Raw genomic sequence first — 17,444 nt, forward strand, 5'->3', positions numbered from 1 at the left:
AGTCATTATTTCACTAATAGTCAGATTGAGCATCAAAAATCTCGAAATTAAATTCATAAAATGGTAATTTTACCGAAATATTATAGGAAAATGCTGATTCACGACTTGACGATTTGACAGAGTTTACTTATTAGACTTTACTATGCTGTTAATTATAGTCTGTTTTGGTTAGGTTAGGTTGGTAATTTTATTGAAAATCTGGTTGAATGAATTAAATCCGAAAATAACCAGAAAAGTTTTCAATGGGAAATTGAATCAATAATGAAGTCTGGATTTTAGGCTGTCAATAATTGTAAGTTTTGAAGAGTTTTTTTTCAAATTATCTTTACATCTTTAATATTTTTTATCTTATCTATTGTATTAATCTAATCTAATCTTTTTTTCCTTAAAGCTTTCGAGACAACTTTACAACAAGGACTTAAATCAGAGTTACGGTATTTCCATGCTGCTTTTGGAACTCACGATAAAATGGAAGGAATGAAAGATTTCATTGAAAAACGTCCTGCAGGATTCAAAGACGAATAGAATGATTAAAGATTTTGTGGATTTTGATACTTTGACTTTTTTTTAAAAGTATACAAAATTAATCAAATATGCAATACTTCAACTCTGTGCTCAAATAAAGATGGTTTAGAAAACCTTAAAATTGTTCCGATAATTATGTAAACTGGATGATCTTACATGTTCATTATTGAAATGTTTTAATTCTGGTGTATTTCAAGCTTTTGGGCTCATAATTCAATAGATTGATGCCGAAATATTTGTAATATTTTGTCATTGAATTTTAGAAAGAAGCAGATGAATTTAGCTGCAGCTGATTTCTTTTTGCTGATTTGGCATGATTGATATTTAATTATTTAGCTCAATAATGTTGCGTTCATAAGTGTTTGCAAGCAAGACCAAAATTTCACGACATCAAGACCATTAAAAATTGAATAAGTTCAAGCATCGCCTTGAAATTCATCGAGATCCTTTTTCATTAATCCTTATAAACATGAATCTTTTGTTTTTCAAATCTTAATTTGGTAACAGTCTAGTTATACGGACACAAAACAATAACAAAGCCGTTAATTGAGGCCCCAGGCCGTCCAAGCCCAACCGAACCTAACCAAACCTAACCTAACCTAACCTAACCTAACCTAATCTAACCTAACCTAACCTAGTCCGACCTAGAGCGCGATAATAATCGATTATTTATTTGAATCTATAGCACTGTTTATTATATGTGTCCGTATAACTAGACTCTCACCCTTAATTTTTCTTGAGCTTCAACTATTTAGTCTTATTATAAAGGGTGTTAGGGTTTATTTCTGAAAAATTATCTGAAGATGAAGATTGTGATAACATGACGATAAAGATGAATCGGTCACTTTTATTGCTCTTATATTTTGATTAACCTTTCCTCTATCTTGAGATAAATTTGTTAAAAATGAAGCTTAACACCCTTTAGTAAGCCAATGACCAATTCGGGTTGAAGATAAGATTGTAAATTTTAACGAAAACCATTGATCTACTTCCATTGTAGTTTAATTTAATTGGTTTTTAACAAATGAAGCTCACTTATCTGCAGTTGAAGCTTATGAAATTTTAGATGTATCCTTGCCGATATCCTATTCTCTTGCTTAATTTTTGCATCGAAATTACGAATTGTTCTGAATGTGATTCAATGCTCTAAATCATAGATCGGTAAATGTAAATATATTTTGTGACGCTAGATGGAGCTGTGCTTTTACAGAAATTTCAAAAATTTATCGGGAAACAACAGTGAATCAAATAAACAACTTAATAATTGATGTATTTGTTTGTGTTTTTAGGACTATTTTTACTAATTGTTGTTTAATTCATCGTCTAATCTGCATTTTGGATACTGTCATACCTTCATTATGAACATTTATCATAAAATTTAAATACTAGATATGCCCAATCAATTGGATTTTATAAACAAGCTAGACCTCTACTCGGTTTTGTCACCTTTTGCCATATTTTCTTCATAGCCCAGTGAAGGTATGTTTTAATCATAATAATTACTCATTTTTAAATTTTTTGGCTTTATAATTGTTCTTGCGCCCAATTTGTTCCTATCTTAACGCTAATCGCTATTGACAAAAATCCATCTGTCCATTTGTCTTCACTATAGAACCATATCTCCCTGTCATGACTTGAATTTTTCCGTCAAAACATGGAAATCATTTCAGGCATGATTAATAATTAGTTAATACGCATTGGAGTTATTCTGTTATCGTCCCGCTTGCTTGTAAAAATCTGATAAATGAAATTATATGTGTTTAGATTCTAGAGACTATTGTCTTCTTAAAATGATATTTGTGAGCCCAATAAATCTATAGGTTTATGTTTTTTCTTGATCATCTGCATCGCTTAAATACTATGCACATTTTATGATAAAATTCACATTTTGATCACTCATTTTTTAAAATATTTAGGATTTAATAGACTTAAGAATAAATTATTATTTATTACTTCGTTAACAATTTTCAGTGTGTTTTGTATTGTTATTCAATTTTACATCACGTGTTTTTGCGCTTTCCTTCAAGTTTTTCTTTTTTTAACCTACACCACGAAAATGGATTGTCAGATTCAAATAAAAAATGTTTTAGACAATTGTCATCAGTGATTATTTTGTCATTGTTCATGTGTATTATTATGAATCATGCGAATTCATTTTACTCTCTTAATTATCAACGCATTACAGATATTTCATGTGTTATTACTAAGAATGCGGTTTAAGAAACCAATATTATTTACTGTTTTCAAAAAAAGCAAGTTCATTTTTTCATTCAATACAACAGTTTGACAGTTTAATGGTGCTTTTTAATCTCATATTTCTTTTAATACAAATTTTTATTCTTCTTTCAACAGTTACCGGCGACTATAAATCCTTTCCTTTCTGCTTCTTGGTGGATTCTTTTTGTTTGTGATTTTAAAAGGTGACGCTAATGGAGCCCGAGGAAGCGGTTGAAAACTGTATAGAGCCAGAAAAGGCCAGCTGTACTGTGGAGTCTAATGATGTTGATATGAGTTCTCCAAAACAAGAAGAGACTGAAAATAAGATTAATACTAAGGAGAACCCTATTTGTGAAAATGATTCCAATTTCGCAGTCATTTGTTCATTTATTGAACAATTTGGCTCCTCTCTTGACCTACATCTGGATATAGCTAAATTAAAAACGATGCTAGAAACCAATGATACTAGTAAGTGATTTCATTCAGATTTCAAAGTTATATTCATTATAATTAAAATTTTGTAGCTGTTATTTCAAAGTTATCCAAGTTTAAAAGTTTAGAAAATGTCCATTTTATTTTCAAATTGACCTAATATTAAAATTTCTCGTTTATTTCAGCTCCAGAAGAACTCGTGGAATTGCACATTAAACTTTTAAGGAAAAGACGAAAGTATATTCAACGCGATAAGTGGGAAAGAGCTCTAGCCAGATTTATTAGCGAATACTCAAATGTCGATGCTTGGGAACTTGAAAGATACGGTTATAAAAACGTTAACCTTGGTATTCGAATTACCGCCTTTAAGGTAAATATATTGCTTAAAATGCTCGAATAAAAGGATTGATTTTAAAATCGTTACTTTTTCTATTTCAGACTCTTCTTGAAGCTCAGTTCGACTACAATGCAAAATTTAAAAGTAGTATTAATGCTATGGAAGCTTCAACTCTTCGTTTGGCTCCTATTGGAAGGGATATTCACGGTAATCAATACTGGTACCAGCTCGATCCACACTCATGTCTTAGAGTTTATAGAGAAGAACCAGATGATGAAAATTCCTGGATTCTTATTGCAAAGTAAGAAGAAAAAGAAATGAACATAAACCAGAATTAGATAATTAAACTATTATTTACACTTTTTTTACACAGAGATAAAGACGATCTTGCCGCTCTCATCTCAAACTTGAAATCTCAGAGTCTCGATCAACTTAAAGATTCTGCGCCAGTCAGTGAAAATATCAGTGAAAATGAAGATAGTAATTTAAACGAATCAAGTGTTAATATCAAAGAAGAACCCAGAGAAGAAAAATCTAGTTTGTTAAAGCAAAATCATTTAATAGAAGTGAAAAGTGAAAATCACGATGAACTTAAAGAACCAAATGTTGAACATCTTGAGGAGCTGACTTGTGATCAACGCTCACAGAATAAATGCATTCCAAAAAATGAAATTAAAAAAGAGATTTGCATGGAGCCTAAACAATCAACTAATCTAACTTCCGAATCTTCTTCATCAAGTAATAATGTCCATTTTAATGCATCAAATTATTTATCATCTATTGACTCTGAAGTTGGTGATGTTCTTAATGATATTTTAGATAAAATTTCATCGGATAGTACTCTAATGCACAAAAGTTTTGATGTTGAATTTCAAGATATAATTGATTTATGCAATCAACTTGTGGATCAAGTCTGTGCTAATTCACATCTGCCCATTCTTCCACCAAACTCATCTAAACCTTCACATGAACAAATACCATTAATTACTCCATTGAAATCATCCTCACCATCATTACCATCACCATTGACATCATCATTAGCATCTACTTGTCCAGTCAAACCATCTCTTGAAGAATCCGAAAATCTACAAGATCAAGAAGAGAATAAAAAAGAGAGTGAGGACGAAGAATTGAAAAGTACAATTTCTGGCTCGGCCAAAAAAAGAGGCCGAAAACCTAAAAGAGGACTTCGGAAAAGAGCTCCTCAAAACCAAAATGATCGAAATCTCGATGAAAAGTCAGAATCAGAAAGTCAAAGTGCGACTGATGTGAAACCTACAAAAGTTGACACTAAAACCCGTGGTCGGAGGGGCGGTGGCCGAGGTAGAGGTCGTAAAGTATCTATTCCCGAACTGGAAATTATCGAAAAGGCTGCAAGATCTCCGTCTCCACAGCCTGTTAAGCGCCAAAGTCGTAGAATACAAGCTTTGCAAGAAAAGAAAAATGCTGAGCTTGCTGAAAAAGTGAAACGAGAACAACAATTATTAGAAGAGATGGCCAAGAAAATGCAAGCTAACAAAGTAAAATCTCAAGAAAACAGTTGTGATAGTTTTAGCAGAGACTCTAAAAAGGACAATGTTTATCAAACTGAAGACAGCTCTAGTGATAGTGATCATGTTACGACTAAAAAGCGGACCAAAAAGAGGAAAAGAGGGAAAGGAGGGAAAGCTGGAAAAGCAGGTTGTCCTTGGGATAGTGCTTCTTCCAGTGAATCTAGTGAAGAAGAAGAAGAAGAAGAGATCGAGGAAGAAGACGACGAAGTTCTTCAATTTGATGACAATGAAGATGAATTCGCTTGTGAAGAACCTGATCCTGACGCCGAACCCATTATCCTGAAAAGAGCTAGAACAGCGAAGAAAAGTAAGAACCCTATTTTTTAATTATGATTAATTATTAATGATATTTTTGCATTTCATAGTAAAAGAGAAAATAACTGATCAAGGATCAAGCAGTGAGGCAGAAGAAGAAATAAACGACGATACTCCATGTCAACGTTGTGGTAAATATGATCATCCAGAATGGGTATGTAAACTTTAGAGTATCCTAAATATTAAGGTGATCCGTTTGAAAGTTACTGGTTATATTTTAAAATTAATCAAATCAATGCTAATATTCAGGAAAAATCGGAATAAAATTTTGATTATTTTCTTACAAATCACCTTAATATATCATGATTGAAGCTTACTGATTTTCTGTTATTTAATCTGATACAGATACTTCTTTGCGATAAATGTGACACTGGTTTCCACACGGCTTGCCTTAAACCTCCATTGATGTTAATTCCTGATGGCGATTGGTTTTGTCCACCTTGTGAAAATGTAAGTTTCTGTTTTGCTTGTCCGAATTTTGCAATTACAAGTTTTTCTCATAAATTCCTCTTTCTATTTATTATAGCTCTTTTTACTTGAAAAGCTAGAAGAAAAATTCGAAGCACTAGCAAAGGCTCTTGAAAAAAGAGAACTGGAAGAAATGCGTAAACAAAGATTGAAGCAAGTAGCTGCTAGTCTTGATGCATTATCAAAGCCGAAGCCAAAAATTGAAATTTGTAAAAAACCTACAAATGAGGAACGTGTCAAAGAACGTGCACGAAAATATTCTAGAAGGTTATCCGATGACGATAACTCAGAAGATGATAGGAGTGACAATGATGATTCAGAGGATGATAGTGACGAGAGTGATTACTTGATGTTACGTTCCTCAAGAAGCCGAAAGAAAATTAGTTATCAATTCACCGAATATGATGAAATGATTAACTCAGCAATTTTAGATGAAGGTTACGATGCCCCACCAGACGCTCCTTACGGTCAATCCAGAGGAAAAGATATGGCTACTATTGAACATGCTTTGAAACAACAAGAAGCCGAAGAAAGGGAGGAAGAATTAAAAATTACTACTCAACCCGAAATCAAACCTGAGAATCCTGTGCCAGCTGAAGTTGAACAGAATGAACCACCTGAAGCTGAAGAGAAAGAGGAAGTAGATATGGATTCTGATTTCGAGCCTGAAAAACCAAGAAAGTTATCAAGACACTTGAAGAAACGACGATTAAATGACTTGGAGCCTCCCTCTGAAGATGATGACTCTGATGAATCATTTAAAGGTGGTTCGGACACAGAAGTAGAAGATTTGTCCGAGGAAAGTCTTGAAGAACTTGATGATGAAACAGAAGAAAGTAATGAGTCTTGGAAAGATTTTAGAAGATCTAAAAAATCAAAAGGTCGAAAAGTTATGAGAGGAAAGTCAGGTAAAAAGAAAGGTTATCGTCGTGATGATTTTGTTGTTGACTCTGACGACAGTGATTATGGAGCTGGAAAAAGATCGCGAACTCGAGCTGCAGCTAAAAAGCGGGTTAGTTACAAAGAGTTTACCTCTGATGAAGAAGAGGAAGAAGAATACGAATGGAAAAGTAAAAAGAGTAAAAAACGTAAATTAAGTGGTTCAGAGACAAGCGATGAAGAATGGGAAGATGAAGACGACGATGATATTACAAGTAAGTTCAAATTTGATTTTAACAAATCTTAATTTATACTAATATTTATTTTTAATTTAACAGCAAAAAAGAAAAAGAAGAAAAATGCCATTTCGGATGACGAAGAAGACGAGGAGGAAGAAGAGATGGAAGAAGAAGAAGAGGAGGAAGAAGAAAATGATGAAGACGAAAGATATGATAGCGAACGAGAAGAAAAGTTAGCTAAAAGCAAAAAGGACAAAAAGGCTAAATCAAAACCTATTAGTGACGAAGAGGATGATGATGAACCAGAAGAAGATGACGAAGAAGAATTTGAAGAAAAGAAATCCAAAAAACGTCATGATGTTAAAGAAAGTCCGAAAAAATCAAAATCACCTAAAGGTAAACCAGCTAAGAAATTTGAAATGCGTGGTAAGCCTCGTTTATCAAAAGCACGTATGATGAGCTTAGCTGAAAATTCTGATGATTCTCAAGAAACAAAAACCATCCCTGATGCTGAGTCAGGGAAAGTTCAAAGTGATTCATTTGGTCCAAATAAAAATTTATCAGCTGAAAAACCACAATCAATACCCACTGCGGAAGTAATACCAGTAACTGTAACTGAAGTAAATAAAGCGTTACCTCTGCATTTGGTGGGACCTCAAAAAGATGTTGGTGAACATCAACATAACATCCCTCGAGATGGACCCGTTCATCCTATGAGTGGAAACGTACCTCCAGATCATCGACAAGAGTCTCTTGGCCCAAATGTATCTCAAAGAATTGCTCCAAATTTAATTCTTCCCCCAGGAAAGCCTTCTGCTTTGTCACAATTAACTGCTTTTGCCTCTAAAGGACCTGGTCATCCCGGTGGACCTGCTACTCATATTCATTCGGTCAATCCTAACTCTGTTGATTACCCAAGTTCTCATCATGTACAACAAATCCCTCCTCATCCAGCTTCATCCAGACCTCATGGGTCAGATAAAGAAGAAAGTGACTACTCAATAATGTCATTAGATGCTTATGGTAATAATCAAAGGCAAATGAAATCCATGTCCATTGAAAATTATTGTCCTCCAACATCGAGTCCTTCCCAATTATTGCACCTTGAATCTTCTCAATATAATCCTCAAGGTCCGCCACCACCTCAAATGGCCAACATGGAAAGATTTCCTAGTAATTTTGCTCCTAATTCTAAAAATCCCGACTCTCGAATGCCTGGTCCATTTCATGAATCCATTCCACCCAGAGATTATCCTCCAAGGCAACCTTATCCTCCTCAATCAGCAAACTTCCCCGGTGATCCAAGAGCATTTTATGATCCTCAGATGATGAGACCAAATCATGGTAATGCGGGTCCTTATCCTCATCCTAACGCTCATCCAGGAAATTCACCATACCGTCAAAGATCAGGTCCTATGCACTATGGCCCTAACCCGGGACCTAGACCTGGACCAGGATTTTACCCCCAACCAGGACCTGGATTTTATTCTAGACCTGGTCCTATGCCAAGAAATTCAAACAGACCTCCTCATTTAGCTCAAAACATGCCTCCTTCAACTCGTCCAACTGGACCTCATACTCTTGAACGTCCTCCACCTTATCCTGGACCTCCTCATTTGTATCCTCCCGGTCACCCTGCTTCTGCAATGGCAGCTCATTTTCCACCCAATGCCTTTTATCCTCATCCCGGAGAATTTCTTCCTAACGGCGGTTTCATGATACAAAACCTTCTCCACGCGCCTCTCCCAAATCAACCCAATCCGCCAAATCGAGCTAATGGACTTGAAGGACCAGCGACCACAGGATCGCCAAGTATAACTCCAAACCCAACTCATACAAATTCGAATGGTCTACCAGCAGCTACACAAGGAGCAAATCAGCCGCCTCCATCTCAACCTCCAACCAACCAAATAGCTCAACCACCTCCAATCTCTTCACCGAGTGATTAAGATATATCTTGGAAATGTACAATCATCAATTTGTGTATTATTATATATTATATTATCTATGATCATCTACTTTAAACTCATCACCGAATCATCGCTGTTTCTATCTCTGCATCTTTCCATCACTCACTTTTGCATTTCATCATCAATTTCATTCATAAGCCATTATTTGTTAAAGACTAAGCCTAGATCAATCCTAAATTGTAAATTATTCATTTTATTATTTCTCAACCCTCTAATCACCCTGTAACATGCAATATAAACTAACAGAAATTCTTAAGGATATCAGAATTTTTCTGTTTGTCCATTTTTTTCATCTTATAGATCATCCATATTCAACTTCATGTAAACAAAAGGTTTTAGGTATTCTACGAACCCATCAATTCAGTTAATTATTCTTCACCGATGTCTCATTAATCTATTGATTATATTGCAATTAATATTTATAATTTTTAAATAAAAATTGGCTTGCAACCTCAACTGTGCATCAAAATTGGTCGACTAAAAATCACAATTTTTTTAAGGATTTTATAAACACGAAGTTTCAGAGTTTCATGCAGCTTTTTAGAAGGTGAACGATGTTTTATGAAAATACATGTAAATAAAGATGTTGATACGATTATTGCGGGATAACTGGTAATAAAGTAGACTGTTTAAACATAACAAGTCAATTAAAAACATTATGCGGATTATTAAGATTTAATATCAACGATTAGCATTGAGGTGAACAAAAATGAATGTCAGTTTTATTAATCATTTCTTAATGTAATTCAAATAGGGAAAAAGTAAACAATAAAAATATGATACCTTCCTTAAACTTCTAGCATTGATCGAAAGATTTGATTCAAAACCTTAAATAAATTTAAACTACAATAATGTAATACTGTTAGGTCATTAAAAAAGTCATTAAAAAAGCATTAATTTTTACTCAGCCTAATGTTGTAATATTTTATAACATCAGATGGAGCTGTAAAGGGAAAAACACACAACAACAGTCTTCAAGCAGAAACAAAATTGAATGAAATCAACAACTTTGATGTAATATTTAGTTTGTGGTCTTTTTGATTATGAAAACTATTTTCAATTCATCTAATTTACAATTTGAGACTGTCATTTGTTCATAATGAACATTTATCATTAAATTTAAATATTAGATATGCCCAATCAATTGGATTTTATAAACAAGATAGACCTCTACTTGGTTTTGTCACCTTTTTTCGTATTCTCTTCATAGTTCAATTGAAGGTATGTTTTTAATTATATTAAACATTTGTTGTTAAGCTATTGTTATCTTGATACCATATGCGAGACATGCTCATATATTCCTTTGGGTCGTTTTCTGTGTTGTCTTAATATTATTCACGATTTGACGTTTGTTTATTAGTATTTACGCCAAAACAATATGTATTGCATTCTGAACGATATAGTATGCTTCTCATTCTAATCTGAGATTGTTGTCTTGATTATGATCAGTCTAGGACTTGTAAGACAAGTAAATCGATCTTCTCCTATTCTTGCTCAATAACACCTCTCATGATTACATTTTTGGAATGGATGTTGAAATGATAACTCAAATATCTAGTTCTCAGCTAATTATCATCATGAGAAGTTTACTCTATATTTTCATGTTGAGCTTTACATGATGGATCTTGATGAAGATAAATTTCAGGTTGTGTTTACAAACCACAGTTTAGATTGAGGTGTGCTTTATTGCATTAGAAATATATTAGTGCGTTGGTCTTTTACATTATCATGTAGCATGTTTTACATGTTAACATCAGCAGGCAACTTGATATTTGCACAATTTCCCTGATTGTATCTCATTAATTCGTTTTTATTACAACTCTTTCTAGTTAATATTGACATCGATTTAGTAAATGGCCTAAATGGAATGTTCTGTGTTTACAGATCACAATCATGGTGGATAAAGGTATCGATAAAAAACTTGAAAAGCGTTTTCAATCACCAACATCTCCAGTAACATCATATATTCTATCTGATCCAATGAAACCAAGTGATGGAGTGCGAGAATTTTCACCAATAATGACTGGATCTGTTGAAGTCCCCGTGAAAACTGACGACTCAACACCATCATCAGTTTTATCCTCAGCTTCACCAGCAACCTCATCTTCATCACTGCCATCTTGGGGTTTCTCACTGCCCCAATTTCCTCAGTTACCAAATTTTCCCAGTAATCCATTGCCTCAAGTTATCACACAAAATCTTCAAGGCATAAGAGGTTATTTCCCGTCTAACCTTAATTTGCCTAACTTTACTTCAGCCATGACCCTACCAATGTCTTCTGTTATTTCTTCATTTCCCTCTATGCCATCAATGCCATCCATTCCATCCATTCCATCGATGGTCTCCTCTGCAATCAGTGGAGTCAGTTTTCAACAAGCAAATCCAATCAAAACTTGGTCCCAATTGAAAGATTCAGTTAGACGAGCCCATCGCAAGTTGTTTGAAATTAGTGGTAGAGTACCATTTGCTTTTAATTTTGCTCAACTCAATGAAGGCGACACTGTGATTGGAACAAGAATTTATTTTCTCTGCTCTATGCTTAATGGCTCCGAGATTACTCTTTACTATTGTGATATCTTAGAAAATCAAAGAAATTTTACTAAGAGTGATTCTTTATCCTCTCAATCATCACTTGACTCAGGTATGGAGGCAATACCTTCTGCTGTACCTGAAACCAAGGATGACGCTCATGAATCAGCTTTTTTTACATCCAACTCCAATGATTCTTACCATAATGAAAATTCTAGTAACGGAAATGAAAATTATAACACCAATGATGGTGATGATGATTATATGCCCACCAATGATGATGAAGATTTTGTTGAAAATGATGGAGACTCATTTCGAGAGAAATCAAACTTACAAAATTTTGAATGGAAACCATTGATTGATTTAAATGTCAAGTATTATACAACTGAAAGTAATCTTGATTCATCATCAAACAACTATCAAGAGAAATTACAACTCGAAAGAAAAAGAATAATGTTCAGTGGAATAACCTCATATGAATATGAATCAAGCTGTAAGCGTTTTGTGTTCACTTCAAACGGCCATTTATTTCATTTTGACGATGATGGCACACCTCCATATCACCCAATTAGACTCAATTCAAGCAGTAAATCTGCTAAAATTAACCCTGCTATTTGCCCTGCAAATCCTGATTTAGTAGCTTTCTTTTCTGACAACGATGTGTGGGTGACCCATATTCAAACTGGTCAAGAACTTCGATTAACCAATACTAAGTACAATACAAATCGTAGAGCACTTATTGCTGGATATCCTTGTTATGTAATTCAAGAGGAGTTTCGACGATACACTGGTTTTTGGTGGAGACCTGGATTTTCTAAGACCACAAAATCTGCTGGAGAATCATCCAAGCTGGAATTTCATATTTTATATGAGGAAGTAGATGAAAGCGCAGTTGAATTAGTTCATCTCCCCACAGCAAATGGCTCTGTTGAAGATTACAGGTTTCCTCGTGCAGGTAATAAATTTTTTTGTGTTTGTTAATTTACAATTGATTGATTCATCAATGATCCATCTGCTTCTATCACTACATTGTTCACTCTATTTCCTTCAATTTATTATTTTTAATCATTGCTTTCATTTTTCTTTTGTATTAAAAGGTGGATCTAATGCTTCATCGGACCTGAAATTAGCAAGTTTTAAGTATGATGAATCTACTCATCAGTTAAGTGACGCATCTTGTGGACCTGTACCTGGATTACAGTCTCTTTACTCGATTTATCCTCACTACGAATATTTAGTGAGATGCGGTTGGCATTCTCAAGACTGTGTTTGGGTTCAACTGCTTAATCGCCAACAAAAACATCTAGTCTTGGGTTTATTCAGTTTGAGTAAATCTTTTCCAGCTCAAATCCTTATTCATGAAGACAATAGTCCTTATTGGGTTAATGTTCATGATTTCATACATTTTCTTCCTAACAACAGTCCCTGTGAGAATAATGAAAATTGTTTGAAACCAGGCAGCGAGGTTGAATTTTTCTGGATCTCAGAAAGAACCGGATATCGTCACATAAACTTAGTAAAAGTGCAATTAGTAGCTAATGGGGAGGATGTGCGAAATAAAATAGCAAAAAAGGACCACCTTACTCGTAATCCAGCTGGACCTAATAATATGGATGTTGAAGAAAAGAATGAAACAAATCCTGGTCATGAAAATGATCTCTTTAGTTCTGATCTACGATCTTTACTTTTGGAAAGAAAACAATTAACTTCAGGAGAATGGGAAGTTCATAATAAAGAAATATGGATTGATGAAAAGAATGAGCTTGTTTATTTCGTTGGTCTCAAAGATACACCATTAGAACGGCATCTTTATTGTGTTTCTTATCGAGATATTTACTGTAAAAAAATCCGAAGACTTTCAGAATTGGGTTTCTCACATACTTTGTTAGCATTCAACTCAGACTGTGATCTCTTTGTTAACATTCAAAGCAATATTTCTATCCCTCCGTTTGGTTTTGTTCATAGAAAAGTCATTTTATCACCAGCGTCACCTCCTTCATCATCATTTTCACAAACATCTCACAATCTTCAATTAGGCTCCTCTTCAAATTCAGCTGAATCAACCGAAAATGTACACTTCCAAAAGATTGGTTTTATACTCAATAATACATCAGAAAACTGGAATTTAAGCATGGATTCTAGTTGCTCATCTTCAGATGCACCATCATCGTCAACAATTATGGTTGACAATGAATCTGCTGATGTTGTTCCTGGCATGACTAAACCAGAATTATTCACTTACAGATTGAAAAATTCTGGTGAAACATTGTATGGACTAGTTTTCAAGCCTGAATTTATGGAATCAGATGTAAAATATCCTTGTGTTCTGGATATTTATGGTGGTCCTGAAGTACAAGTTGTTACCAATGCATTTAAATCAACTCGATTGGTTCGCCGGCACTTACTAGCTGGAGAAGGCTACGTTGTGGTTGCGATTGATGGTCGAGGCTCTCATAATAGAGGAGCCAAATTTGAAGCACATATTCAAGGAAGAATAGGTCAAGTTGAAATATCTGACCAAGTAGAGGTACTTGAATGGTTAGCTGAAACAACAAATTATATTGATTTAACGCGAGTAGCTATTCATGGTTGGTCTTATGGTGGTTACCTTTCTCTAATGGGCCTTGCACAACGACCTGACATATTCAGAATCGCCATTGCTGGTGCTCCAGTCACGAATTGGTCTCTTTATGATACTGGTTACACTGAAAGGTACCTTGATACTCCTTATGCCAATCAAGCTGCCTATGCAAAAGGAAATGTACTTAACTTAGCCAAAAATTTTCCAGATGAAGAAAATCGTCTGCTTCTAGTCCATGGTTTGATGGACGAAAATGTTCATTTTATTCATACCATGCAACTGATTACCCATTTAATCAAAGCCGGAAAACCCTACCAAATCCAGGTTTGTTATTTAAATTATCTTATGTCTATAAGGCCTTAATAATTATTTATAAATCTTTTTTTCCAATAGATATTTCCATCTGAACGCCACTCACTACGTAAAGCACCTTCTTGTGAACACAATGAGACACAACTTTTGTTTTACCTGGAACAGCATCTGAAACAATGCAGTACAAAGTTCATCAATGTATAAAATGTTGAATACTTCTCCTCTCTCACACAATCTAATGATTATTCTATCTGCTGTTATTATTAACACTAACTACCGAGATGATTTTGGCTCCTGAATAAGCATAATATAAATCACGAAGAGGGAAAATTTTAAGTGGTTCCATTTCTTTGACAATAAGATGCTACTCATCTGAATAATCGAGAAAAGGAGTACTTATTAGCTGTAATGTTGTACTTATCTAATCAAGACAATGGTGAAAATTATCCTCATTTCTTTCCATTCAACCTCCAATTCTTTTTGTTTGACTCTGCAAAACAAGCTAGACAGTCAAGATGTGCTGTTATGGAATGGCACAAATATTGGAAATCTTACTTTTTAGCATCCCCCTTTCACCAAACTGAATCAAAGTGATGATTACGCTTGATATCATTGAGATCGCTGCTCACTCTCTATTGGACTGAATTAACCTAATCCTGAATCCAAAGTTTTGTTAACAAAATAAATCAACCATAGAAGGATCGTGAAAAATAATTTTAAGATGATGTTCGAATTTCTGGATCAACTGAAAATATCAGTAATTTTTAAGTTTGTCATAACATCCAAGACAATTGTATTAAATAACCAATAAAATTAATTATATACAGTAAATCTTGTTTATAATTTAATCCTCGCATGCTATGTTTTTATACTATAATTTTTTAAAGTTTCATTATTGAATCCAATTTTTCAAATCAATACACAAACGCGTAATATTAGCTAGAATAATATAATAGATAGATTATACAGTAGAGTAATCCGCTAATTTAACTTTTTGACTAAATTTTAAGCTATTATAAGCTAGATATTATATTTTGATTAGAACAATTAATAAAAAGATAAAAATAATTCTAGAATGGTTAGTCTAATTGATACAGCATTTCTCGATGACTTTAGACAAGTTCCCATAATGTTTAGTCGGCTTCTCAAAATGTTTAGACAAAATCTTAAGCCGGTCGTAAAACCAGTCACTCTTCTCAGAATGTTTCGACAGTTCTCATATTGTTTAGTCAAGTTCTCAGAGCATTTAGACAAAAAGAGTTTTCAAACCATTTGATATGGCATTCACAATTTTTGGTCGATGATAATCAATAATTTTATTAATAGGAACCTCTGTTGGTACTATTTTCGAACATTTTAATTGAAAAACTAAATCACTTATATTTCAAATCCAACTCTGATTGCTTCTGCCTTTTCAATTCGGTTTGAGAAACCCGTTTGTCTAAATGCTCTGAGAACTTGACTAAACAATATGAGAACTGTCGAAACATTCTGAGAAGAGTGACTGGTTTTACGACCGGCTTAAGATTTTGTCTAAACATTTTGAGAAGCCGACTAAACATTATGGGAACTTGTCTAAAGTCATCGAGAAATGCTGTAATGCCAACAATACTCTATAGCAGTCATGATAGCCAGAGGGTTGTGTTCGAGCGATTCACTTGTTAATATTCCTTTAGTAAATCTATTTATTATAAGGTATGACTGGTAAAGTTTTGGACAAATTTTTTAATAATAAAACGAGACAGTTAGACTAGACTTACTGGCATCATTAAAACGTCAAAATGAAGATACACTTCTCAAAAATGTGTTGTGTAAAAATGAGTCAATTTTGATCAAAAATCGCCAAGTTATGGCCTTAAATAGACAAAGGTGTCAAAATCTGATTTTGCCTTTCGTCAAAAACCGTATATTTTCAACTTCATACCAGGATCTTGAAGGATCGCAAAATGGCGAAATTTGACCTCAAAGCTATTGAGAAAGATGTAAATTACTCAATATAACTCAAAATAGATCGATTGAAAGGTTCAGGTCACCATTGGAACTAAATTTCACGGACATTTGAACAAACTCGATTTTTTATGAACTCGAAATTGAATTTTTAGGAAAAAGGACTTCTATTTCGAATATTATTCCGACTTGAAAAGATCAGAAGGTCTTTTCTCCACTGCCGGTGAAATCCAGATCTTTTAATGTGGAATTATCTGTTTCAGGGTTCGGAATCGCAGTCCCGATTCATAAAAATTCAATTTGAATTCAATGAAAAATCGCTTTTTATCAAATTTCCGTGAAATTTAGTTCCGATGCTGACCTGAACTTTTTAATAGACCTGGGTTGAGTTATTTTAGGCCAATTACATCTTTTTTAACAACTTTGAGGCCAAATTTGGCCATTTTTCGAGTCTACAAAACCCTGGCAGGAAGTTGAAAATATAAGGTTTTTGACGAAAGGCAAAATCAGATTTTGACACCTTTGTCCATTTAAGGCCATAACTTGGCGATTTTTGATCGAAATCGGTTTATTTTTGTACAAAATATTTTTGAAAAGTATACTTTCATTTTAATGGTTAAATGGTGCCTGTAAGTCTAGTCTAACTGTCTCAATTTAATGGTAAAAAATTTGTCCAAAACTTTACCAGTCATACCTTAGATTGATTGATAAGTTATCCGGGAAAATTCTGTAATCGTTTGTTGTTGTTCTACCAGAACCACCGAGGTAGTCAGGAAAATCGTCTTTACCGAGTTGTCCATTTAAACTCTTTTCATCGCAAAAGCGGATCTTTTAGCAAAACTGAACAACTTGAACTGACAAAATTAGCCATATAAATATCAGCATTGGCAATCGAAGCATCAGTACAATCAAATACTAAAACCCAACCATACTCTGATTTTATGCAAGCAGCTACCGTATTTCCGCACAAAAAAGGCCAGAGCTTATTGACCAAAATCTTCACTAATTAGCCCTTGGATTTCCCCTTTAATTAGCCCTAAAGCTAAAACTCTATTGAAAAAAAACTGGGCTTCTTCAAATAGAGTAAAAAGGGCTAATAAGTGAAGTTTTCATTAATAAGATCTGGCCTTCTTTGTGCGG

General features: G+C 34.1%; 1 protein-coding gene across 1 annotated transcript; it reads left to right on the forward strand.

Annotated features, from left to right (window-relative positions):
• Positions 1-1,558: 1,558 nt before the first annotated feature.
• Positions 1,559-15,182, forward strand: LOC107359715 (uncharacterized). The gene is made up of 13 exons (XM_089267391.1): positions 1,559-2,004; positions 2,878-3,210; positions 3,360-3,544; positions 3,613-3,812; positions 3,885-5,371; positions 5,430-5,533; positions 5,725-5,829; positions 5,906-7,001; positions 7,065-8,912; positions 9,236-9,274; positions 10,773-12,419; positions 12,562-14,369; positions 14,439-15,182. The coding sequence occupies exons 2-13, from the start codon at positions 2,955-2,957 to the stop codon at positions 14,559-14,561; spliced, it is 8,898 nt and encodes a 2,965-aa protein (XP_089123517.1). The 5' UTR covers positions 1,559-2,004; positions 2,878-2,954; the 3' UTR covers positions 14,562-15,182.
• The last annotated feature ends 2,262 nt before the right edge of the window (positions 15,183-17,444 follow it).

The sequence above is a fragment of the Tetranychus urticae genome, chromosome 2 (genome assembly GCF_039701765.1).
Source record: "Tetranychus urticae isolate SD_2017Ah chromosome 2, NJAU_TeUrti_SD_1.0, whole genome shotgun sequence".
NCBI classification, from domain to species: Eukaryota; Metazoa; Arthropoda; class Arachnida; order Trombidiformes; family Tetranychidae; genus Tetranychus; species Tetranychus urticae.

Excerpts from the sequence above, each read along its gene's own strand:
- LOC107359715 (XM_089267391.1), top strand. The coding sequence starts at position 2,955 with ATGGAGCCCGAGGAAGCGGTTGAAAACTGTATAGAGCCAGAAAAGGCC. Across the intron at positions 3,813-3,884 it reads TCCTGGATTCTTATTGCAAA|AGATAAAGACGATCTTGCCG; the intron begins GTAAGAAGAAAA and ends TTTTTTACACAG. Across the intron at positions 8,913-9,235 it reads AATCTCTTCACCGAGTGATT|ATCATCCATATTCAACTTCA; the intron begins AAGATATATCTT and ends TTCATCTTATAG.